Below are 25,324 nucleotides of genomic sequence, written 5' to 3'. Positions count from 1 at the left end.
GCAGCCAGCCCATTGATCCTCGGTTTTCAAACTTTTTGGAAGCCAAACCAGTCTTCCGGAACAGATTAAGTTTAAAAACTGAGGTTCCACTGTATACATTTCAACAATCCCAAAGTCTGAGATTCAGTAGCACAGATGTTGTAAAGGTTGTTGTAAACGACCCCACTGAAGAAGCCAACAGTGGTTACCCAGATCTCATTGCTGGTTGCTAGGGGGGGCCCCATAACAGTTCAGGCTTCAGGGTCCCCAAAATGTAGGTCCACTCCAGTCTAAAGTATGACTAAGGCATCTAATAGCCTCTCCTGCTAATGGCTTGGCTAACTGGTCTGGTAGTCATCCCCATGATCATCTGAGCATCTACAACTCTGCATGAATTCCCTGAGAATGGTCCAGATTCCTCACCATAATGTAGGCATTCCTGTTCAAGAACTTGATGAACTTCTCGAGGCACCAGAAGCAGCATTTGAGACAGGTCAAGAAGAACTTGGCACACTTGTTGTTGGCAGCTAATGCAAGGATGGCAACAAGGAAGAGGAGGAGAAAAAAATTATCTATTTGTCAGACTGGGCAGGAACCCATGCACACAGTTGCTCACAAGCACAGAATCTGGAATTATCATTAACACTTGAAGGATCCTAGCCTTTGTTATTAAAAAGAGCAGCTTTTTAAAAGGGATAACTTCAAGAGTTATGCCCTTGGTCCAGAGTGCTGTGGAAAACATCAATCAAGACAATGAGGAAATCTCAGCAGACCAGTGATCTGTGTGTGCACCAGATCTGCAGGACCAAAGCATCTGTGTCCGTGAGCAGGGTGGGGTAGGGGGCTGCAGTACTCAGGGGCCAGGGCTGTCTTGGCTTGTGGAGCTATTTGTAGTTCCCTTTTCCCCACCCTGTAATATACAGTCGTACCTCGGAAGTCGAACAGAATCTGTTCCGGAAGTCCATTCGACTTCCAGAACATTCGGAAACCAAAGCACAGCTTCTGATTGGCTGCAGGAAGCTTCCAAAAATAGTTCGCAAACCAGAACACTCACTTCCGGGTTTGTGGTGTTCGGGAGCCTAAACGTTCGAGAACTAAGCTGTTCGAAAACCAAGGTACGACTGTACTGGGATATTCTGCTGCCACTACTCAACTGCCTGGCAAAAATTCCCCAAATCTGCAAAAATTTCAAGCCCTGACTGCATAACAAAGATGTGAGAAAACTGCAGAAAGAGACATCTGCAGAATTTTCACACTATTTCCATAGCTTGTTTTCTTGGCACAATTTTTACTTTACTGATTGGGAGTTATAACTCATAGGCTTAACTGTATTCTCGGGCCAGGCACATCCTTCAACAGCACCCCGGAGCATAAAAAATATCCCTCTAAGAATACAAAAGGAGAGACTCAAGAATCCAAAGACAGCCCCAAGATGTCTAGCTAGGTGGCAGAGAAAGAGAGGGAAAGGGAGTAGATCTCCCAATCTAAACATGGAAAAATGATTTCATGCCAACTGAGCCTACTGATGCGTGGCCAAAGGAAAGAGGCGGACTCTCATTCCTAGCACACTTCCTGTACTAAATCCTTCCCCCTGTTCAGTACCTTTTAGCCTGTGATCCAAATATTCCAGCATGACTCGAATGACCTGGACAATAGCAAGAATGAGGGAGCCGAAGGCTAGTGAGCCAGTGTGATACCTGTTGGGGGGAGCAGAAAAATTGTATTTGCTGTGGCTTCAGAGCATTTGTGAACTATGACAAAGGACGCTGTATCAGCCTGCACAGTGGGACAGGAGAGCCTGCTTGTCTAGCCACTAGGTACACCGGCCTGAGTTTCTCAAGTTCCATTTTGAACCCCAATTTCCATATTGGGCTTTGCAGCATATCCTTATGGGCTGCTGGCCTACTTCTAAGGCTCATTTACTCCAACTGGCTTTAAGCATCTGACCTCCTCCTGGGAAGAAATCACCAAAGCCCCCTTCAGTCATGGAACCATGCTAAGCACCTTCCTGGAGCTTGCTATGATATTGTTCTGCCCTGGGACTTCTCCACAGATCATGCAAATCAACTGCCTCAAAATTATCCTGATTCAGATAAAGATGTCAACCAGAGATAAGGTTGTTGTTGGACTCCAAATCCCATCAGCCCCAGCCAGCATGGCCAATATCCAGAAATGATGGGAGTTGTAGCCTGGCAATATCTGAAGGGCCACAGGTTGCCCAGCCCTGATGTTAAGTGGTAAACAAGGCTCTGTTCTCTGTATGCAATTGGAAATAACAAGCCTCTGCTTTGTGCCAGCTCCTAGGATATCAAAGCTCTTTTCTGTACCACAATGACTTGAACGCTCTGCCATTTTCCAGTCTGGATGCCCTATCTAGCCCAGAGTGCAGATAGTCCAATACTGAGCTGAAATCACTGTGCAGAAACCTGCCTTGTCTATCTAGGATCCTGTTCAGCCAACAAACCCTGCATCCTTCCCTGGTCCTGCAGAGTGCAGGGCAGTGTTTCTCAAACTCTGGTCTCCAGCTGTTGTTGAACTACAATTCCTATCATCCCTAGCCAGCAGGACCAGTGGCCAGGGAATGATGGGAGTTGTAGTCCAACAACAGGCAGAGACCCAAAGCATGAGAAACACTGATGCAGGGACTTCCGATGGTCAAGAATTGCATGCTGCAACTCTCCCGCCCACCCCAGTCTTTGTACCTGAGTGCTCTGCCGAAGGAGGAGAACAGAGGGAAGGCTGGCATGTCATCCGGTTTCTTAAAGGCCCAATAGTACGAGGCAAAGGCTCCGGCCAGCGTGACTTGGCCCAAGGCAATGACAAAGTTTGCCAGCCAGAAGAACATAAAGACATTGTAGATCTGGAAGATGATGAGGTACTTGTGGTAGGTGCTCTCGCCACCGTAGAAGGCAAAGAGGCAGCGAGCGCTTGGGCACACTTTGGTGACATTGGAAGTATTGAAGGTCTAAAAAAAGAAGGAAGAAAATGATGTTACTCTCATCACTATGGGAGCCAGACAGGCAGCTTCAGAATTCCACTTGAATATATTTTCATTAAGGATTTCTTACGTTTACAAAAATACCTGCGTTGTCTCTTTTTTCAAGTTGTGTTTTCTACAGATCAGTTTCATTTCTTGTGAGATATTAGTGTTACAGTGTTAGGTTGGGAAGAAAAGAGGCGGAAAGAGGGGGAGGAGGGAATGGTGAGTGGGGTCGGGTGACAATGCTTCTATTCTACTTAGTGTGAGGGGGGTTTTGTGTCAACATCACATGTGTGGGTTCTCTTACTCTTTGCTTGTTGTATTTCCTTGGTGGTGAGAGAGCTTGGGGGTGGCCTAGGGTATGGTTGGTTGTCTTTGGTTGGCTGTAGTGAGATTTGTTTTTGTGTGTGAGTAGGTGTGTGTGTGTGTTTGGATCAGGTCAGCCAGATTGATTTGTATGCTGTCAGCAGATTCTTCTTATTGTCTTGTTGGGCTATGTATGTGATAAAGGGGAACCCTACCGGAGTGAAGGTGCCCACTTGAGAATGAGGGCGTGCGGCAGTTCTGTTTGCATCATGTTCTATTTTAGAAATGGATACGAGTACTTAGATCTGGGCAGGTTGATGGGAAGAAGCTGCAGCTTGTGACGTTAACATTTTGAAATCTCTCCCCAAATTGTGGGTCAGTATTTTAGAGTTGGGACCCTGCCAGAAAAAATGAAGTCAGGTCATTCTTGCAAATGTGTCATGTGGGGCTTCCCTTTTCAGTTTTCCACAGGATGGGCAGGCAGGGGAAACTGATATTGGGTCAAGCCATATTTCCCACCTCCTCAAAGGGACTGGCAAATCCCCAGAAGAGAGACGACTCTCACTGCATAGCTTTCATGGCGTTTGGCTGGGATGAGGTGGGGACACAGGGAAGCAAAACCACAATGTGAAAGGGGGTAATATGTAGCATGTACAACTGATCAGGAAGTTGGGGGCAGGCAGCAGCTGATTTCATATACAAACACAATCAATGAACCTATGCCTCTCCCAGCTGCTGGCATTTCAGCTGCCTCATCCTTTTGAGAACTAGTTCCCTAATCTGGTATCGTCCAGATTTGGGCAGACACCATGTGAGAGGTTTGCAGCTATCACAAGATAACCGGACTCTGTGAAACTTTAATCACAGAGCGAAGTGAGCTTTCTGCCTCCCCTCAGCAGGTGACCATCAGACCACACAGGTTGTCTGAATCCACCCAGAGTCAGGATGCAAAGGAGATCCCACAGCCTCCATGGGCCACTCAGAATTTAAGCTTTCTACAACAGAAGTTCCCGACCTGTGGTCTGCAAGTTTTATTCAGGTGACCCGCAGTGTGTGCGTGGACTTGTGAGTGAACGTTTGTATCAATTTTTAATGGTGTTTTTACTGCTTCTTTTATTTCCTATACTTTATGTTACTGTATTACAATCTGAATTCATTATCGAGTTTATGAGAGTTCTTAATTTGTAAGAAATAAAAGCAGCAATGCAAATACAATTAAAGTTCATGCGGCACATGGCACACCACATTACAATTGCTACAATAGGCAGAAAAATAATTAAGACCCTCTGCAGATTTTTGAGCAGTCCGGCAGGGGAAGAGGAAGCATTTGGGAATGAATGCCTGTTCCAGAGTATTTGGGCCAAGTCTGCAACATGACTCTGGAGCACTGCCTCAATTCCAGCAGGAAGCAGAATGCTGTATTCTGCACCCAGCTGAACCTTCAAGAGAAGCCCCATGGAGAAAGCAAGACAATAATTCTGGACACATCCTTTTTTGCCCATTATGCAATGAAGACAACTCCATTAGTGACTATTTCAGATTTCTTACCTCTGGGTTGCAGGTCGTTCTGGCGTAAATGCACTCTGTCTCGTTGAACACCTTGTAGACAGCTTCATTGGAGGTAGACAAGAAACTGGGAGCAGTCAAGGAGCTTTGCACAAATTTACACCCCATTCTTGCCGGCTTGGAAGCAGACTTGGAACACTGGCCAGTTTCCTGGAATCCCTCCCACCCAACCATATCCCCTTAATCCATTCTCCCATGAGAGCAGGGGAGGTGGGGGGGGGGGAACTGAGTAAGGATACACAGCTGTGCTGGCCCAATAAGCAATACAGAGACACACCAGGAAGAAAGTGCAGAGAGGGAACAGCAGGGATGTCATGATGTGACCAATCGCTCTGTCAGAGGGGACAGGAGAAAGAAAAGGTACAAGTCAGTTTCAAGGCCCCAACTCTGTCTAGGCAGGGCAAGGACCTCTGTCACATTTCCCTTTAGCTTCACTGTGGACTGGCTTCCTGTCCCACCAAGAGTTGCCAGATCCCACTCTAGGAGTGACGATTCACTGCAGCTACTCTCCTCTCACACTTCTACTTGAAACACTTCTACTAGAAACAATTACCCAACGATCCCCTGGGAGTGGCGAGTCAGGCTGTGTCAGAGATGGGCATTCTCACTAACTACAGTCGTACCTTGTAAGTCGAACAGAATCTGTTCCGAAAGTCCATTCGACTTCCAAAATGTTCGAAAACCAAATCGTGGCTCCTGAAGCCAATCAGAAGCTGCGGAAACCCTGTCAGACATTCGGGTTCCAAAAGAACGTTTGCAAACCAGAACAATCACTTCCAAGTTTGCAGCATTCAGGAGCCAAAACGGATGGGTTCCAGGGTGTTCAGGATCCAAGGTATGACTGTACAGTATTTCTAGTTAGAAGGTAGTTGCCCTGAACCCTGGAACTGTCTGTTTTTGCCTCTTTATGTTGGCTAGTCCCGCTAGATTTCCCAGCAGCAGAATCAGACAGAACAGCAAACTGCTCTGGATATCTGCAAACACTAGGGATGGGGGGTGGGGTGGGGAGGGGAGATAAAAGCCCCCTTGCAAGGCGATCTATTGGGCACATGCCACATCAGGCTCACCTGCTGGCTTCCTTGATCAATGCAATGGCAATGAGAATCCTCTTGCGCAAGAAGATGAGCAGTAAAATGATGACAACCTCCACAATGCATAGGATGATCACTGGGCAAGGAAACAGAGAGGTGATGTGGGAGAGAGAGAGAGAGACAAGAGAGAGGAACCTGAGCCCTCCTGTGCTCTGATTCCACAAAGCAGGGTAAAACGCCAAACAAGTGACTGGATGGTTCTTGGAGCAAGTCACTTTTAGGGATCATCTGGCTCTTCTGATGTTGTTGGACTCCAACTTGCATCAGCCTCAACCAGCATGGCCAATAGTCAGGGATGATGCAAGATCGAGCTCAACAATTCCTCAAGGGCTACAGACTTCCCATCCCTGGGTCTGCACAGAGGCCTGAGGAAGTCCTCCTCCTGGTCTTTCATCAACACACAGGAGGGCATGGCTAACAAGGAGACACACTCATTGTGAAGCACTCAGCTGAGCAGAAGACTTACTGAAGGCCAGCCAGGTTTGCTTCAGATGGAGGTAGACACGGAGATCTGTCTGGAACCCAAGTTCTTTCAGGGAAACATCAGAACCAGCCTGCCCTTTCAGCTGGGCATATTCCATGTAGCAATGAAAGATTCCTGCAAGATGAAAGCAGCAGTGAACACGGTTGCCCACTGCCTTGGCTTAATACCTCCAACATACCAAATGGTTGAAAGCTGTCCCGCTGTTAAACACCAGATTGCAAAGTGTACCAATGGGGAAGCAAGTTCAGAAGTACCTATCATAGCAAAGGTTTAGGGAAGGAGCAGTCCAGGCTTGTCCTCAAGGCTTTACCTGACTTCCTGCATTCAATTCTGTTGCAACAGTTCTTGAGAATTATTCACAGTTTGAAAAGGATTTGGATCATTTCAGTTCAAGGTGCCAGGTTGTGGGTAGAGGGAGAGTTGAATGAAAAGGTGGAAGGGGATCTTATTAATAATCATCATTTATGAACTGCTTAATGACATCATGTCCACACATGTTCTGTGAAAACCAGATGCTACTTACATGCAGAGAGGGGACATATGTCAACAGTCTGAATATAACATAAAGAGCACAGTCTTCCGAAGTGATATTCTATCACAGAATTAGAAGGATCAGTTAACTTGCAACAGGGACAGGTTTATCATCTATTCAGAAATTACAGACTCTGTTGCAATCTTTTTCAACTACAACTACTGTAAGTTGTTCACCTGGGCAACTTTCCCTTCCTCTTCCTCAAGACATGAGTTACTTCCAAGAGCAACATATATATATAAAAAAAAAAATTAAGGGGGTCAGGAAGGGTAACTGAAGAGGCTACTGTAGAAGTGGCTGGTGCTACATCAAACTTCCTAACTTCTACTTGATCCTCAGCTCACCTTCCCTGGATTCACAGAGGAAACAATTTTATAATTTGCACAGCAAGATCTATAAAGGTCACTCAGAGCATCCCCTAAACTGAGGCAAAGATCCAAAACAATGGCATTACCCCAGGCCCAGTTCTACCACCAACAAGCAAAGTCACAAGTAAGGGGATTCCCAAAGTGAGGTCTAGCAAGGCTCACCTGAGTAACAGTAAGCAAGCTGTGCCACCTGCCACAAGTGGAAAGGGAGACGTTTCACCACCAAGAGTGGGTGGAAAGAAGCATACGGTGCTGAGATAGACCATTAGTGGGAATGTATACCTGAAGGAGTGTCTCCACTCCCATCGTTCAGCCCAGACACTGAGGTCTAGCTCTGAGGGTCTTGTGACAGTTCCTTCACTGTGAGAAGTGAAGTTACAGGGAAACTGACAGAGGGCCTTCTCAGTAGTGGCCCCCATCCTGTGGAATGCCCTTCCATCAGATGTCAAGAAAATAAACAATTATATAAAGGCAATCCTATATAGGGAAGCTTTTTCATGTTTGATGTTTTACTGTGTTTGATGTTTTAATTTCTTGGAAGCTGCCCAGACTGGGCAACCCAGTCAGAGAAGTGCGGTATAAGTAATAAATAATAATAATAATAATTATTATTATTATTATTATTATTATTATCATTATTAATTCCAGTAGGCATCCAGCCCACCTGCCCAGATCCCTGGGCTTAACCAAACTCACCATATCCAAGCAAACTCACCAAACTTAACCAAACTCACCATATCCAAGCACCAGGATCACCAGCACAATCATCACCCAGACCATGATCCCTGCTAGGAACCGGAGCAGGACAATAAAGATGAGACTGACCACCATGGAAATCACCAGACCTCTGCAGATAGAAGACAACAAGGGATTTCTCAAGACGTTCTTGAACTACCAAGCAACTCACAAGCTGCTGGGTGAAGATGCTGCATTGCACAAACATTTTAACTACTTGGGGTAAACGAATCAGTAGCAGAATGAAGGTGAACAGTGCAAATTATATCAAGGAAATTTAAGTTAAGTATGGGTCACAAAAAGCTGACAAAAGGGGCTATGAACCATTAGCAAGAAGGTAGTTGACAGGCAAAGAACTGCAGAGACCAGGGAACCAAAGAGATAAGCATGGGCAAAAAAGGGGTAGGAATCCCAGAGAATGGCCTGAGGGCCTTTGATACGCCATATAAGCAGCTCTGAGACTGTTCCCCTTAATCCATTGGAACAGTGATATATTATACACATAAATACATACATACATAGAGAGAAGGGTGTAGGGCTGAATCTGATACAGTGATTTAAACCAATCATGAAAAAACCCTCTGGCTGCAAGTCTCAGTTCAATATATCAATATTTAATAATGGAGAAAAGTGCCAGGTGGCCCTTAAGGACTCTTGTGGTGTTCCTTTTCACTACTTTCAAGGGGGAAATACAGCAGAAGACACAGGTCTTCACAATGGTGAAATGTTCAGCTGGACATCCAGAACTTAAAAAAACTCCTAAAATGGCCTGTAAGTCCGAAAGGTCCTTTGCCTTTGGAACCCAGCCAGAGCTTCATTTTTGCTACTCCCATTAGTCTTCTTATTCCACCCTTAGCTGGACTAGTCCGTTCTCTGCTCACATTATTATCCAGTACCAGGAAACAGTGTAATCTTCAAAGATCTTCATAGCCACTTGTCTCGCCTCTAGAACCACATTTGCTTTTCTGGAATTCAAAGTAAGAAGAAGTGAGAAGCACAGGAAAGGTGAAGAAATGTACATCCAGGTTTTTTTCCTTTAATTTTTTTGGGGGCCCCCAACAGAGTGTGGCCCTAAGCTATACAGTCATACCTCAGGTTGTGAATGTGATCCGTGCGGGAGGCACGTTCGCGACTCGCAGCGTTCGCAGCCTGAAGCACTGCGTCTGCGCACACGCATGATGCAATTTGGCACTTCTGCACATGACATCATTTTGCACTTCTGCATATGCGCAAGCGCCGAAACTCAGAAGTCTGGTACTTCCGGGTTCAGTGTGGTCCGCAACCCGAAAACGTGCAACCCACAGCGTTCGTAACCCAAGTTATGACTGTAGCTTGTTTAGCTTATACATAAATCCGGCACTGGTGGAGACGCTCCTTCATTTATACTGGGCCAAGGCCATTTAGGGCTTTAAAGTTCGGCACCAACACTTTGAATTGTATTCGGATACATACTGGGAGCTTTATTTGAGATAAGAAAGCTGCAGAGTCTGGTGTTAGGTAGAGCACTAACTGCTCACTGACACTGCAGGAACTTCACTTCTGCTGAGAGACTCAACAATTGTGAGCACAGGATTTCCCTTTGCATGGGGAGAAGGATGGTTGACAAGCAGAGGGCAGTTCCATATATGCAGCACATTAAGGTTCTATATCTCAAGGCCTGAGAAGCGTTTGAAGCATCCCAGAAAAGGAATTGGAAAATCCTTGTAGCTGCCAGAGAACACGGAATATAGCAAGTCTCCTGGAAGAAGTGGAGCCTTTTTTTTGGCCAGGGTAAGGTGGGACACGGGTGGCGCTGTGGTCTAAACCACTGAGCCTCTTGGGCTTGCCGATCAGAAGGTCGGCAGTTCGAATCCCCGCAACAGGGTGAGCTCCCATTGCTCGGTCCCAGCTCCTGCCAACCTAGCAGTTCAAAGGCACATAAACGTGCAAGTAGATAAATAGGTTTTGCCAGAAGCGGCTTAGTCATGCTGGCCACAAGACCCAGAAAAACTGTCTGCAGACAAATGCCGGCTCCCTCGGCTTATAGAGCGAGCTGAGCGCACAACCTCAGAGTTGTCTGCGACTGGACCTAACAGTCAGGGGTCCTTTACCTTTACATTTTTAAGGTGGAAGATAGCATGTGATTTCCCCTAACAGATTAGAGGAGTAGTCAGATGGGGGTCTTCTCAGCACATACCCCACCTTTTCCTCTACAACCCCCGCCAGCCCCATCTGTTGTCTCAACACAACCCTGGTTTTTCTAATGTCCCAGTTTCTGCCACGTGTGATGAAAAGAACTAGAACAAGAAAACTACAAATTACTGGGGACCAGGCTGAACAACCAGAATAACGCAAGTAATTTAAGCAAAGTCGGCAAAAAGTATTCTTTGGTCAAATTTGGAATAACAAGGTCTACAAAGCCCCTTTCTGCTCATCACCACCCAACACACACACTTAAGACTCACTTGGCCCCTTCCAGAAGTTCCGTCACATTCCTCTCATGTCCTTTTCCGTCATTAAAGGTGGTCTTGTTCCCAACCATGATGACCCCTTTCTTCGAGCTGACTGCAGGTAGACATCTGCGAGCCACTAAGGATCACAACATGTAAGAGAGATCTAAGCAGCAGGAAGACTAGTACGCACCCCCTCCCCTTGTTCTCTGCTTAAAAGACCCTCTATAATCAGCGGGCCGAGAGGAAAACTACAACACACACCAACACCCCAAGCTGCTTTCAAGCAGGTAAGAGTGAGATTTGGCAACTGAAGAGGCAAAGTGGGGGTTGCAAATTGGCTAAATCCTTATGCATGCTTAGCGATTTCATCTGATGCTTGAAGTGACCTCCCTCAACCTACTATAGGAACCAGGGCTCCACTCAGCATATACTGAGTTGGTGTCAGGATACTTAGTGTAGAACAAGACCTCTTTATAGATCATTGCATCTCCATCCCTTGCCCCAACACCCAAGAGTTAACTGACAACTCACTGAGAAATCAGCACCCCAAGGCCTCTCCCATCCAAGTGTTTGTAATGCATATGACTATCCAGAAGACTTGTTTCGAACTTTGTTGTGATTTAATAGATGCTTTATTTGCCACAGACATTCAAAATGAGTCAGAGGGACAGGTGTAATCAGATTACTTCCTTTTCTCCTTGTGCAGCTGAGGCTGTCCTTCATGTTCAAATCCTCTTGCCTGGCTCACAGCTCTCCCTCATCCCCACAAAGGGTGCAGCTCACAAGCAAAGTCAAGCCCTGGGGGTGGGGTGGGGGGGAGCCAGCAAGGAGTTCCCGACCTAGTATTCCCAGACGTCACTGGGGAAAAATATAACCTTTCTACCCAACCCAAATATCTATTTCTGCTTTCTTATGATCCTTCAGAATTAATTCAGTTTTCTTAGAGAGGGGGTTGATATTCAAAATTCACACCAAGCCAACCTGCTTGCGTGTGGGTTCAGGGATCACGTATGATAGCCAACTTTTAATTTCAAAAATTTGGGTGGTAGGTCAGGAGGCGGGGCCACACAAGGAAACGGGCGCAAGTGCAATTCCCACAACTGTGGGTGCCACGTCGCCAGGTTGCTCTGCCTTTCCTCACCTTGGGTGTCAGGGAACTGCCATCGGAACTAGAGGAGGAGGCGAGGCTCCACAGCGATGCTGGAGAGGGGCCAAGCAGGGAGAGAGGCAGGTCTCCGGCTGGGGAAGAAAATCAGCGCAACACCAGGGATAGAGGGTGGCTGATGGGGGAAGCAGAGAGGAGGCTCCAGGACTCTTCGCAGGAGACCAGCGAGGAGAGCACAGGTCCTCCACTGCCCACACCCACCCTGCGCAGAAGACTTCCGCGCAGGGAAAGTAGGCGGCGACTTGGCGTCAAAGAACTTCTTTGCTGGAAGAGGTTCAAGAAACGCCCACTGACGGATTCTGCTAGTGACTGAACAGCCACGGAGTGGTTGGCTGTCCAGACAGAAACGGTTTAACCAGGCAACCTAGCCCAGAGCGGCGGTAACTTACGCACAAGCAACCCCTAAAGCCATTACATTGGGTAAATAAAGCCTGGGGGGGGAGGCAGCAGCAAAGGAACAACACACATGAACCCCACAGTCTTTATTGCAGCCATGTCTGAAATGGTGTGCAAGGTCTGAAGTCAACTATCTTGTACTCTAGTGTATATGTAGAGTGTACTAAAGGTGAAAGTGATGGTTACTTCCATTCAAATAGTTATAGAAACTGAATAGCTTTGTTACAAAAAAGCTGACAGCCATCCCAAATTTTTGGCTTTCTATCCCAAAAAACCTCTGGCAACTGGATCAGGGGTTAAAACGAAACTAAAAACAGCCAGGCCATTTTTGCCCCTGGAGAGTTGGCAACGTCTATGAGGATTATGGCCTTCATGCCAACAATAGAGATAACAACTGTTTAGTACATGAAGTGGGGGATAATATATGCTGGGTCTGAGGCTCTGCTCTAGCCCAGAACAAGTGGGCTGGTTGCTCAGAAGCTTATTGTTTTCAAATTTCAGATTCCCATACTCCCAGGTAAGAAGTCTCAATGGAGCCACCATTGTGGTAGTCTTTGTGTGGAAAGGCTAAGGGGAGGCTCTTTCTGACAATGGAAGTGGCTGGGAGTCACAGCCACTGAAAGCTTCAGCTGCATTAAGACTGACTACTGAGCTGTTCAAGAAACCATTAATAAAACCCCTAGGCTTTCCCCCACTGGTTTGCTCCCTCGGACAGACTTACAGGGTTTGCTTGGAGTGAGCATGGCTGGGCACAGATCATCTTTCAAAACTTCAGGTGCACTCAGGGCCTGAGAGAGGGGGAAAAGGAACAGGTTATTCCTGCCCAAAGGAGGAGAACCTCCCAGGAAAACAAAGCCAAAAGCAGAACGGAAGATCACCCTTAAGTCTGAACTAGTTCCTAGCCATTATGCATCCGTAATGTTCACTCACCTTCTTCCGGTTTTTAAATTCTGGGACACAAAATTGCTCATAGTATTTGAGTTCCTCGCTGGCTGCGCCACCCGTTGAGGCCTGCAGGTAGGTGAGGTACCGATCTGGGCACTTTTCAACACAGATCTGAAACAGTCGCAAGAAGCACAGCAATTTAGTGTCTCAATTCAGACACAACTTATCTAGCAGGGTTCCAATTCCCAGCAGCAGTGACAAATCTCTACATTACAGTGGTACCTTGGTTCTCAAACTTAATCGGTTCTGGAAGTCTGTTCCAAAACCAAAGCATTCCAAAACCAAGGCACGCTTTCCCAGAGAAAGTAATGCAAAACAGGTGGTGCAGGGGCTCCTTTAAACTTCTCCCTTGAGGGGAGTGCAGCCGTGAACCCCTCAATGGAAAGTGCGATGGAGCCTGCACCTCCCCAGCTGAGCAGCCTCGATCCAGCTCCTTTTCCCGTGCAAGCATCAACGCTGCGTAGCGGAGCAGCCTGATCCCACTCCCACTTGCAAGGAGCAGGCGGAGGGGTGGCGGCGACAACCCCTGCCTGCTCGCTTGCCGCCCCAGTTCAGCCTTCCCTCACTCAGCACCGGGGCCTCTGGGGCTGGAGGAAGGGGTGGTTGCTGTGGTGATGGAGAGACCCAGCGCTGGAGGGTGGCAGGTGCCCGCTCGCTTGCTGCCCGGCCTGCCTTCCCTTACTCGGAAAACGGAAGTGTGGAACTCAAACTGGAAGTTTTACTCAGAACAGAGCACGTTCAGCTTCCGAGAAAAGTTCGAAAACCAGAATACTCATTTCCAGGTTTGAAGTGTTCGGGCTCCAAGTAGTTCAAGAACTAAGCTGTTCGAAAACCAAGGTACCACTGTATTTGGCAGTTTTGTTCACATAGGGCATTTTGTTTTTGTTTTTTCACCCATTATTATTATTATTATTATTATTATTATTATTATTATTATTAATAATTTATACCCCGCCCATCAGGCTGGGCTTCCCCAGCCACTCTGGGTGGCTTCCAACAAAATATTAAAATACAGTAATGCTTCCTAATGCTTTCATTTTGACTCCATCCCAATGTTACCTTTCCCCATTTTCCTCTGTTTTGCCTCTAATGTGCAGTTGTCCTGGACCACCCCACATTCCTTTGTTTTTCTTTCATCTAGCATCATAACCTTGGCCCCGCTACTGGGGAAAATTATTCGTGTCTTCTCTTGAGAACCCTTATATGATGGATTCCTTAAGGGACAACTACAAACGATATAATTTATTTGAACCAGGACTGCAGTGCTAAATTAATGAATTGGTTAGATCAACTTTTAACTGACTGAAAAGGTATCTCAGTGTGGTTTTTTTTTATCTAGAATTGTATAATAAATTGTGTACCATACATAAAATAACAGAATCGTCAATAGTCCCAAGTCTGGGTAAAAGGCAGGATATAAATAATACTATAACATTGTATCAAGACTGTAAACATTTTACATTTTCTGAAAAAGAGTACTGAACAAATGAATTCCAATTTAACACAAAACTTCTTAGGTCAGTCAGCCTTTCTTGTCTTCTTGAAACGAGCTGATGCAAGAGTTTTACCATATATGTGCTGCAGACCTTATTCAACCCATCTTTCGATTGTGGACCTTGTGGTATAGATCTATTCTGGCCATAATAGTTACGTTTGACACCAGTTCTTCTTTCCTTTTAGTTATCAAATGTTCAATGTAACCAAATGATAATATCCATGGTGTTAATTACTACGTGAGTAATTCAACTGATAGTTTCAAACACCTCTTTCAAAATCATTGACCACTTCCAGATGTCTACCACAGGTAAAAGGCATTGGCTCCTAGTCTAATATATTTCCAGCAACAGAGAAGATTACTAACACATGCTAATGCAAACTTACAGTGGTGCTTGGCATCTGTAAATAAAGTTTCTCACTGCCTCCTCACTCATTATCCAGAAACTAACATCTAAATTATACACCAGGTGGTATTTACTGCCAACAAAGCTACATCACACGTCCTCACCACACTCTAAACGTGTCAAGAAAACTGTGACAGAGTGAGGTCTTATTTCCATATGCAGATTTGCCGTAAAATATAAAGAATTACTGGGTACAAACATCAGATCACATAAATAAAACTGCAGGATATTCTATCGATCCAGAACCCATAACAGCATTGCTAAACCACCTCGGTAAAGACAACATCCCCCCAGTATAAATAATTTTGATTATATTACCTATAACAGTTGCCACATTTTAAAGTAACCTTATACTGGAAAAAACCAAAACAACCTAAAAAAAAGAGAATCATTACAGTGTGGTAGACCTCACTCAATTGAAAACCATGTCAAACCCTGAATATCCTGACCATTTCATAAATACTGTAAATGCCTCCCATTCCTAACAGGCATGCTCTCTTTTGAAGACCTTTTATAAACAGCGTCTTGAAACATAACGGCACGCTTCTGTAACAATGTATTATTCACCAAACAAGGCTTCACTATCTCTCTTTTAATACAGGACTTTTAAAGCAGTTTTCCACATTCAAATTAAAGTCTGGAACACCTAGCCCAGGGTGTATCTGACTTGATAGTCTGATAGCAAGGGAGAACTAAAGAAGATTACGGCAATGGTAAAATCAAGAGAATAATAGATTACTGCAACACATACATGGGGCTGCCCCTGAAACTTCATCGGGTGCAGAATTCAGTGGCCGGGTAGCTCACTGGGGCAAAACAGTTCGAGCATATTAAACTGATCCTGGCACGACTCCACTGGCTGCCAATCAGTTTCTGGGCCCAATTCAAAGTGCTGGTTTTGACCTATAAAGCCTTAAATGCCTCAAGGGCCTGCAATACCTAAAGGACTGCCTTTCTCCATATGAACCTACCTGGACCCTGAGATCATCTTCTAAGGCCCTTCTTCGCATGCCTCCTCCGCAAAAGTCCAGAGGGCAGCAACATGAGAACGGGCCTTTTCTGCAGTGGCTCCGCACTTTTGGAACACTCTCCCCAGGAAGTCTCACCTAGCACCTTCATTACATCTCTTTAGGCGCAAGGCTAAAATATTTCTCTATAACCAGGCCTTTCGCTAATGAACAATTCTGTGACCTTTTAAATGTGTTTGTGGGAGGCTGGGTCATTGGTTTGTTTCTGTTTTTGTCTTATTAGGTATTCTGAGTTCTCATTTTGCATTTTAATCTTGTGAACCACTCTGTGATCTTTGGATGAAGGGTGATATACAGATATTATAATAATAATAATAATAATAATAATAATAATAATAATAATAATAGTTATTCTGACCTACACACACACACACATTCATACATCCCTGCATCACATTAAACTGAGGCTGCTTCAACATGAAGAGCACAACCTCTGTGACAGGTCACAGATTTACATCCTTTTAATTTTACTGATTCCATGTCCACTTGTGGTGGGGTTCTAGTGAGAAGCTGACATCTCTCAGAGGGAGGTAGCAAACAGCTTCAGGGACTTCAAAGAAAAGGCAAACATCACCCATTCAACCAGGATAGATTGTTCAAAACTGCTTTCTTTCTTTCTCTGGGCAGCTGCTCTTTGAAATCCCTGCCCTCCCTTCCCATTTCCCCAATGTGACCAAGAGAGGATATAAGCCATCCTTGCTCTGACTCTCTCCCCGTGCACTTTACTGGGCAACATGACACATCAGCCTGTCTATATCCAGATATCATTGAGCAAAAGCAATCCACCTTCCTTGTTGTCCATGAAGTTTTGTCCTATGCAGACGAGCGCAAAGCTCTTGCAATTCTGACCTCTCTGGGACAAAGGTATTGACAAGGAGAGAAACTTTACCTGTGTGGTGGGACACTGAAACTCCAACAGCACCAAAGGGCTGGCACATTTCACGATGTTGAAGTAGAACAAGAAAGGTTTATTCCTGGAAACAGAGAAAGGACCATAAGAACATCCAAGCCAGCATATGTTTCTATCAGTAGATGGGTCCCAAAAGTTCAGCAAGTCTGACATACTGTGGAGAACTAGAAGATGGAGATCGCTCATGCCAGCAGACTCTCCTGAACCACTTCTGAACAGGTTAGAATTCTCTACGCAGACCAGCCAGCACTGCTTGGGGATCACAGACAAAGCCATGTGCCAAGGGTTACCAGCCTTAGCCATCACCAATTCTTAAAATGAAAGTTGCCACAGCTCAGGCCTATCTGGAAGTGACACCACCTAACCCATGCTGCCTGAAGACTCAGTGTGGTTGCCTACTGGGAGGAGAATGCAGTCTGCAAATGCCGAAATACACCCCGTCTTATGTAATTGCCCCTGAAATTTCATACGCAACTGGGGGGGAGGAGCCACTTCTCCTTATTCTATCCTCTCACACTGCTCTGGCTTCCTCTCCCTCACTGAATTCAATGCCACCTCATTGGAGAGGGTGACAAGGAGAGTCAGAGGAAAGGCCCACCAGATTTCCTGTACAGCAGAGGTGAGGAACACCTTTGGGCCAGAAGGCTGGAATCAACCATGGCTGATCCTCCATGGGTTACTTTGATGGGCAAGTGGGGTTGCCCACCTGCTAATCACCTCAGGCATGTTATATGACATGAGGTGTTTCAAGCCATGACTGCAAAGGAAGTATCAGGAGCTTGCTCTTGAAAGGGCCAATATCTGGTGTCAGATGTGGCTCACCCAAAACACTCTTGTGAACCAAAGCAAGAGAACGGTTGGGCCTAATTAGGCCCATGGTTCAGAATGATCCCACCACTTCTGTAGAGGCATAGATTTTCATTTCTGGTTTCACTTGGCCTAGAATACCACTATTTGGGGTTTCCTGACATCCATCTGGCATGTGACACAATTGGCCCCAACTGACTGTGGCAACTCAGAAGAACATTCCAAGGGGGACTTTAGATGCCGCAGAACATTCCAGAATTCCACATTAAGGGGGAAAACGAGTAGCCTCATGAGTAAGACAAGCAGGCTTTGCAAGAAACGAAGCTGTCCCTTTTCTACCCAGAAGAGATGACATGGAAAGGCAATCGGGAAAGGGAAGATGCATGTGCAAAATTCTCTCGTAATACAAAGTGCCTCATTGGTTATACTCGTGCAGATAACAAAGGATTTTTCTAAGCCACCTACTCGTTGGGGGTTCCGGCCTGGCCACAGAACTGCCCACGGCTATCTGTGGGATAGATCACCTTCCGGGGGTCTCCTTGTGTCCATGCTGAAAAGACAGAAATCCAGAGCTTGACAATGTGCTCCCCTCCACATTGTGCAACATCACCCAGTTTCCCCAGCAACTGCTTTGGACTATGATTATATCTCTGTTATTCACATGTACATTTCATCCTTCAACTTATGAGCTATGTTAACCTACGAAAGAATGTATTTTGCTCAAGACTGTGCCGTGACTTGGTATTTGAATCCAAGTCCAAGTCTCCACCCACTGTGTTAAACTGCCTCTCTGTCAAGAGTCTCCCAAATCTGTATGCAGCCACTCACAATATTAAAGGGGTTCCACATATCACCCATGCGACTCAGCCCTGGGTGAGAAATGGCAACATATGGCCAACTAAGACACCACTCAGCACAGGCACCATCACCATGTTATTCTACATGAGCAACCCCTCCAAAAAGAGACAGAGGGAGGAGGCAATAAGATATTATCAGGGCAATTTCATGGCCTATCATGAATTCAGTCCCACAGCTCATGTAGATTCCTAAGAACCATGGCTTGCTGTTGTTATTTTCTTTGTTTTAAAAAAGAGAATGTTTCATTGGTAGTTCAGTTGATAGAGCACGAGACTCTTAATCTCAGGGATGTGGGTTTGAGCCCCACACTGGGCAAAATATTCCTGCATTAAAGGAGGTTGGACTAGATCAGCGGTTCTCAACTTTTGGGTCCCCAGATGTTGTTGAACCATAACTCCCATCATCCCTGAGCTCTGGCCTTGCTAGCTAGGGATGATGGTAGTTGTAGTCCAACAATATCTGGGGACCCACAGGTTGAGAACCGCTGGACTAGATGATCCTCATGTTCCCTCCAGCTCTACAATTCTATGATTCATGGCTATGAAGATGTGCATTCCACACAAAAAAGAGTTTGCTTAAACCCCCCGTTTTCATAACGGTGCACCTTCTTGCTGCATGTCCTCTTTTTTCAGGACACTTTTACTTTTTCATGGGTATGTAAAATGAGAGTCATCATAGTAATCCAAAGTTAAACAAAGAAGTCAACAAATGTGTCCTCTTTTTTTGCTCTTCAAAATATGGCAACCCTACATCTACTTGCCCGGTCACCAGCAACACTCAGCTGTTGCCTAGAGCCAGAGAAAGGGACATGGAGAGTTCTACAACACATACCCACGACTCCCACGGCGATGTAGCCCACAATGGCAACCAGAAGCAAGATGCAGCAGATGATATCGGTGCAACCCCTGAAGGAGAAAGCAAAAGGATTGAGAGCTATACAACCGTCATGCTCTGCTTGTGTTCTGTTCCCCACAGTCTGGTGGCTTTGATGCCTTGATCCCCTCTCCCCACAGCAGATTCGCAACTTCAGTATTTTATTTCTATTTTCATAAGCCCTGAATCAAACCAATCTCGCCAATAGAGGCGAAGGCAGTTAAGAGAAAAAATACTCAGGGACCCTGGACAACGTATAAAGTACTCCTAAAGGAGGATAATAACCAACTGAAATTAAAAAGCTTCGGGGAAATAAGAGAGTGTATTGTTGATTGGTTTCAATATCACCAATTATTTGAGACATTCAAAATTGATAAACAAAGGGGTTTTTCCACTGAGACTTCCAGATTTGAATCGGATTTGGTGAATTCCAGAATTAAAACACTTTCTAAAGTATACCGACTCCTCCTTGACTGGGAAGGCAACAAGGAGGAGGTTACTGGAAGTGAAAAATGTATTTATGTATTATAAGATTTGGGGCATGAGCGATACTGACCCTCAATGCTAGCCCTGGTATATACTTTTAAATCGTAAAAAGACACAAGCAGCATTTAAATAGTTTTAGAAAGCACACCTGAAGCATGGGGGATGGGCAAAATGAAGTAACTCCATATCTGAAGTGGAAACAAGTAGTGCCTTTCAACTGCAGTACAAAGGCAGGAAGAGAAGCTCACCTTGTGGGGGAGAGAAAGGTGAATGCTCCTGTTTTTAGCGATATCTGTATACGCTTTTTGCTGCTACTTTCTGCTACGGGTTCTTAAAACAGAGTGTGTGTGCGTGTGTAAAAACTCAGCTCTCCTAGTCCTTTAAGTCAAAAGAAACCAACACAGAAAAAGCAAACAAAGTAAATCCAGATAGGCGAACAAACAGCTTCACTGGGTTTAAGTCAGAGTCTATTTTTGCAATCCCTTAGTTTCCATCAGGGCAGTTCTGCCACAAGATAGAAGGGCTAGTATATTATGACACAAAGCTGTGTTTCCGTTCCACCACTCGGGCATTTCTTTGCCTCTGGATGAAAATGTGTGTTTGAAGCCTTTGCTCAAGTCACCTGTCACTCTCTCCTGGCAAGGCTGCTGGGGCCTGGATTGTGCTTGTGTGGCTTGATCTGAGGGAGGAGGTCGGAGGGTAGATGGTCCTGCCTCTTGGGCAAAGGGACTGGACCTCTTGACCTTTGATCATTCTAGCACTTCCAATTCCATAACTGATGAAAGGCTCCTCCATCATATTCCCAGGCAGAACAGAAATCACTCATTTTTAAAACAACAACATCCATCATCATGAGGCAATAAAGCTGAATAGTGATTATAAGCTGATCAATTTAAGGTGGCGTATCACATGTAGGTCCATGAAAGTAAAGTTAAAAGGTAAATATTTGATTAATTTATAAACACCATTTGACATTTCGGCAAAACATTAATTCGATGGGTGTTTTACTCAAGATAGACCTATTGAAATTAATGGACCTAACTTAGTCACGTTCCTTAATTTCAGTGGGTTTACTATGAGTAAAACTTAGTTCAATACCACCCCAAAATGTTTGAATCTCTTAAAGTGTGTGCCATGTGGCAGCCTATGTCAACACGGCAATTATATATGCTATAAATATTGTATTCTACATCAGGCAATAAAAAAAGAAAAGAAAATATATTTGTGCAACAATGAAGAGGTAATAAATAAGCTTTGACAGAAGGCAGAGGAGAGTAGAGAAGAAGAGCCCCAGCTTAGAGACTCCATGGAAGCTGAGTGGTTCAGGCAAGAAAACAACCCAGTCTCATTGCAAACATCCTGACTCCCATGAAGCAAGCTCCAAGAAAGTACACAGGTAGAATGGCCTCCCTTTGCCACCTCCACACACCAAGACACAAAAGCTTGCCAGATCCCATGCAGCAGCTATGCACAGAATCATTTCATTTTGGTATTTTGAGTCTTAGGGTTGCAGGATTTGCATATACAGCAGCATGCCCCTCTTACTTTCCAAAATGCGGGTGGGGGTGACGGCAATTCAGAACAAGAGACAGCATCCCCTGGCAGTGTTCCCTTCCACACACGCTTTGCAAAACACCATCACACACAGGTTGCTCTTACCTGTCATATATGGGGCCTTTGAAAGTTGGGTCATATTTTTGGGGTGTCCCTAGGGGGAAAAAAGAGAAAGAATATATGTACTAAGTTAAGCAGTTACAGAAGGCAGGAACAGGATAATTGGGAAATATATTGATTTTAAGTACATCCATCTTTTGGGACGTTCTCAGGTAGAAGCCCCACTAAAATGAACAGGACCCTGCCTTCTAAGCAGTGTGTGAGAGGGAGAGGGGTATTACATAATTGCTTCAGGAACCTGGACAACACTGAGGTTTTGCAAATGTGATAACCATCTTTTCAGTGAGCTGGACCACCACTTCCTCTCCTGGCAACTCAACCTTTTAACAGCTGTGCAACTTTAAAGGAACAAAAGACCTGGATAAGAAAAGTCAAGTCTTCTGCATTATTCTAGGACAGATACCAGACAGTAAGGAAGATAGGGCTTCTGAACCTGGAATATTTCTGTAATAAGACATGGAAATTGTGGCAGGTGGAGATCATAGTACCTTAGTACATCAGAGGTGAAAAAAGCCGCTGCCAACATTCCTCCTTCTGTAGAATAAAAATTTGTACACAGTCCACCAACCACAAATTTCCACAGACTCACTGATGGGCTAAACTTCTCCCATCTACTGTCCCTTGCCTCCAGGAACAACTTATCCCCAGCCTCTCATCTGTCAAGTTTGCTCATCCACCACCTTCAGAGCTCACACTTTGTCCAAAAACACCGTTGTATATTTCTCCCCTTGATTTCATTGTTTTATCTTTTTGTAAACCGCTTTGAGGTTTTTCACAATCAGGTAGCGTAATACATTTTACGAAATAAATCAATAATAAATAAGAGCCTTTCCATACAAACCCCAGCCCATGTCCATGCAATTCGATTTGTCAGTCTAAGCCATAATTAGGCAAACTAAGGCCCGGGGGCCGGATCCGGCCCAATCGCCTTCTAAATCCGGCCCGTGGACAGTCTGGGAATCAGTGTGCTTTTACGTGAGTAGAATGTGTCCTTTTATTTAAAATGCATCTCTGGGTTATTTGTGGGGCATAGGAATTCATTCATCCCCCCCCCAAAAAAACAGTCTGCCCCCCCAAGGTCTGAAGGAGAATGGACTGGCCCCCTGCTGAAAAAGTTTGCTGACCCCAGGTCTAAGCTCTCATTTCTCTCCCCTCCGTTGCCTTGGGACCCTCAGCAGTTGTTATAGTCCAGTCCCAAACAGCCTGAAAGTCTAAGGCATACACCCTGCGCCCAGCTAGTCTATTGCACTGAGTCACCCTATAAGCTCCTCTCCCTCCCTCTTGGTTAACCGACAGGGAGGGTAAAAAGAGGGAGAGGAATCATCCCAGCCAAAAGCAAAGCAGTAGCTATGGGGATGCCCTGTCACTGCGCACCAGAAGCAGGAAGGGAAATGTGGGAATCTCCTCCTACACAGAAGAAGCAAAATTCTTTGCAAATTTGAATGGAGAAGAGTAAGCCACTCAGGATACACTCCTACACGGATAGACAAAGGAGTAGGTGAAGCAGGGAGTCTGTGTTTCAAAGCTAAGCAAGTGAATAATCCCAGGAATAGCTGCAGAACAGGTTCTCTGCTGGTGGTTCCAGGCTGTTACTGGAAATTTTCAGAGAGAGAAGCACACACAAATATCTCTCAACGAGGGATTCTCATCAGAACTTCACCTTAATCTGTGTTTAGCCAGGAAATGGTCTTCGATAGCTATCCTCCAGAACACATTTTTATTCAAATGTATAATCTGCCCTATCGTATGGGTTTGGGGGCAAGTGATAAATGAAGTAATGGTAGGAAGAGAAGGCCTCTCCTCATGTGCAGAGTTCCTCTTCCACACTGGAAAGCCAAACCCACAAGCCTTCACACATCATGTGTTAATAGCAAGCCCATCTTCTAGGCATGCCTTCTGGTGCAGACTGGAGCACCCTCTCAATTTAGAAACTGGAGTGATCCCCACCTCCTTCACCCCAACTGAACTTTCCCAGCCCAGCAAACAGTCACTCCTTTCATCCACAGGCTGCAATGCCTCCCATTCACCAAATAAGATTTCTCTGGTTAGACACCAGCCAGTGAAGCAAAATACTTTTCTCTGTACCAGCATAGACTCCCCGGCCGAAAAGCCCTGGAATCGTTGCAAAACCTCAGATATTATTATCTGCTCTAAAGTGCATCTGCACGACAGGCCTGAGGTTCCAGGAGAAACAGACAGGCTGGTGGTAAAGGCAACATCTTTTTTTACTTTGCCCCACCTCCCAGTTGCACTATCAGTAGGTACAGGCCTCCTCTGTCATCACTACCATTGCCTCCCCTTTGCAAAGGCCCTGCTGCAAATAGAGATGGGAGTCTTGCCAGCCTAATTTTACACCTCTAAAATGGCATCATGTCCCCCACCCACCCTGACTCAAAGGGGGGAAATTCTGAGTAAGCTGAAGTTCATTGTTCAAGATTCTTAAATCAGGTATTACTTTAGCATGCAAATAAAATGCAGTATGGTTTTTCACAACACACATCCTTACGATTCTTTTCAAGTGGGGATTGGGTTTGGATATTCCTCAAATTTCAATTAAAAGCAACCCCTATAGACAACTGATATCATTTCCTGAAGCAGCCTTAACTCGCCACTTTAGCTGGGCAACTGTGAACGCTGCCCTTTGCTTAGAATGGCTTCCTTATATGTAATATTGGGCAAAATACAATACTAGCACCCCAGGAAAATGACTGGAGACACCAGGGCTAGAGGTAAGATCAGATATTCAACTGTTCTATTGATTTCTTTCAACAACTCTCTTGTTTCATTCTGCCAGAGTATTCACTGCCAATGCAGTTCCAGCAAATGCATCCTCTCCATGCTGGAGGAAATTCTTGGTTCGGTTCCCAGTATATGTGGCTTTGCATATACACCTCCTCCTGTCCTGGGTGGAAAACTCCATTTCCACAGGTCTCCAAGAAAACACAGGTTTCAGGGAGAGGCAGAAAGGGACACACAGTTCTCCACTTCAGCTTTGCATTCCAAAATGGCCATTCTATTTCAGGGGAGTTTTGGGGACTTTGCAGAAAGGAAGTTGGGCACATCCCTGAGAACTACAGCAACTAGTCCTTCATTCCACCCCGATTCAATGTTTCATACAGAATACAAGTGTGGCACAAAATTAGCCTGTGGCTGATCTTAGCATGAGCCACAAAGAAATTATGGACTGGCAGCACTCTCAGCCAGTGAAGGGAAGACTGGAAGATATCCAATTTTCCCTGTTAGGAAAGGCGGGTTGGGCACAGATGAGCGATCTACTCATTTAACTTCTGGTGGGATAATTGCCAAGGGTAATCAAATAGACTTGAGTTCCAAAGTATGTCCAGAAGAAAAAGTCGCTTCCACTTCAGCATCTTTGCCCCCACATAGTAGCCATAATGTGGTAAAAGAAGTCCTGGAAGACTTACCGGTACTTGAAGTCTTCCCAGGTAGCCAATATTTATTTTATTTTATTATTTTATTTATTTAACAAAATTACTTTCCGCCTACTCACAAGCAGAAAAACGGTTGACAAAAATTAAGGCAAAGTTAAAAATGGTTGTTGTTTTTTAAGAAATCAAAATATAATTAAAACCAACAGCTAAAATGAATTAAATTCACTTGCAACAATGTAGTCTGGATGAACAAATGAATTCAGCACAAGGGCTAGTATGGACGTAATCCCATGGAAAATAACTTTATACTAAGGGTTTGGTGGTAAGATAAGGCTAAGATAAAGCACAACATCCTCGGCTATGTTGTGGAGAAGAGAGTACAAAATATTCTATTAGACATTTGGGGTGGGCAGGAG

General features: G+C 45.1%; 1 protein-coding gene across 4 annotated transcripts in view; it reads right to left on the bottom strand.

Moving 5' to 3' along the window:
* Positions 1-25,324, bottom strand: part of SLC44A2 (solute carrier family 44 member 2 (CTL2 blood group)) — a 54,722-nt gene that overhangs the window by 10,952 nt on the left and 18,446 nt on the right. For all 4 annotated transcript variants that reach the window (XM_083593253.1, XM_083593252.1, XM_083593254.1 and 1 more), the window contains exons 2-17: positions 21,502-21,550; positions 19,315-19,388; positions 18,091-18,175; positions 16,798-16,882; positions 12,965-13,090; positions 12,756-12,822; positions 10,486-10,609; positions 8,923-9,006; positions 8,041-8,153; positions 6,389-6,520; positions 5,899-5,998; positions 5,071-5,163; positions 4,814-4,898; positions 2,682-2,944; positions 1,582-1,676; positions 403-506 (exon numbers count right to left, since the gene is read on the bottom strand). In XM_083593253.1, coding sequence (XP_083449379.1) covers positions 403-506; positions 1,582-1,676; positions 2,682-2,944; positions 4,814-4,898; positions 5,071-5,163; positions 5,899-5,998; positions 6,389-6,520; positions 8,041-8,153; positions 8,923-9,006; positions 10,486-10,609; positions 12,756-12,822; positions 12,965-13,090; positions 16,798-16,882; positions 18,091-18,175; positions 19,315-19,388; positions 21,502-21,550 — 1,679 coding nt within the window. The remainder of the gene's footprint in view (positions 1-402; positions 507-1,581; positions 1,677-2,681; positions 2,945-4,813; positions 4,899-5,070; positions 5,164-5,898; positions 5,999-6,388; positions 6,521-8,040; positions 8,154-8,922; positions 9,007-10,485; positions 10,610-12,755; positions 12,823-12,964; positions 13,091-16,797; positions 16,883-18,090; positions 18,176-19,314; positions 19,389-21,501; positions 21,551-25,324) is intronic.

This window comes from Podarcis filfolensis, assembly GCF_964270895.1.
Source record: "Podarcis filfolensis genome assembly, chromosome: 17".
Classification (NCBI taxonomy): domain Eukaryota; kingdom Metazoa; phylum Chordata; class Lepidosauria; order Squamata; family Lacertidae; genus Podarcis; species Podarcis filfolensis.
This window is presented reverse-complemented; position numbering and strand designations above follow the sequence as displayed.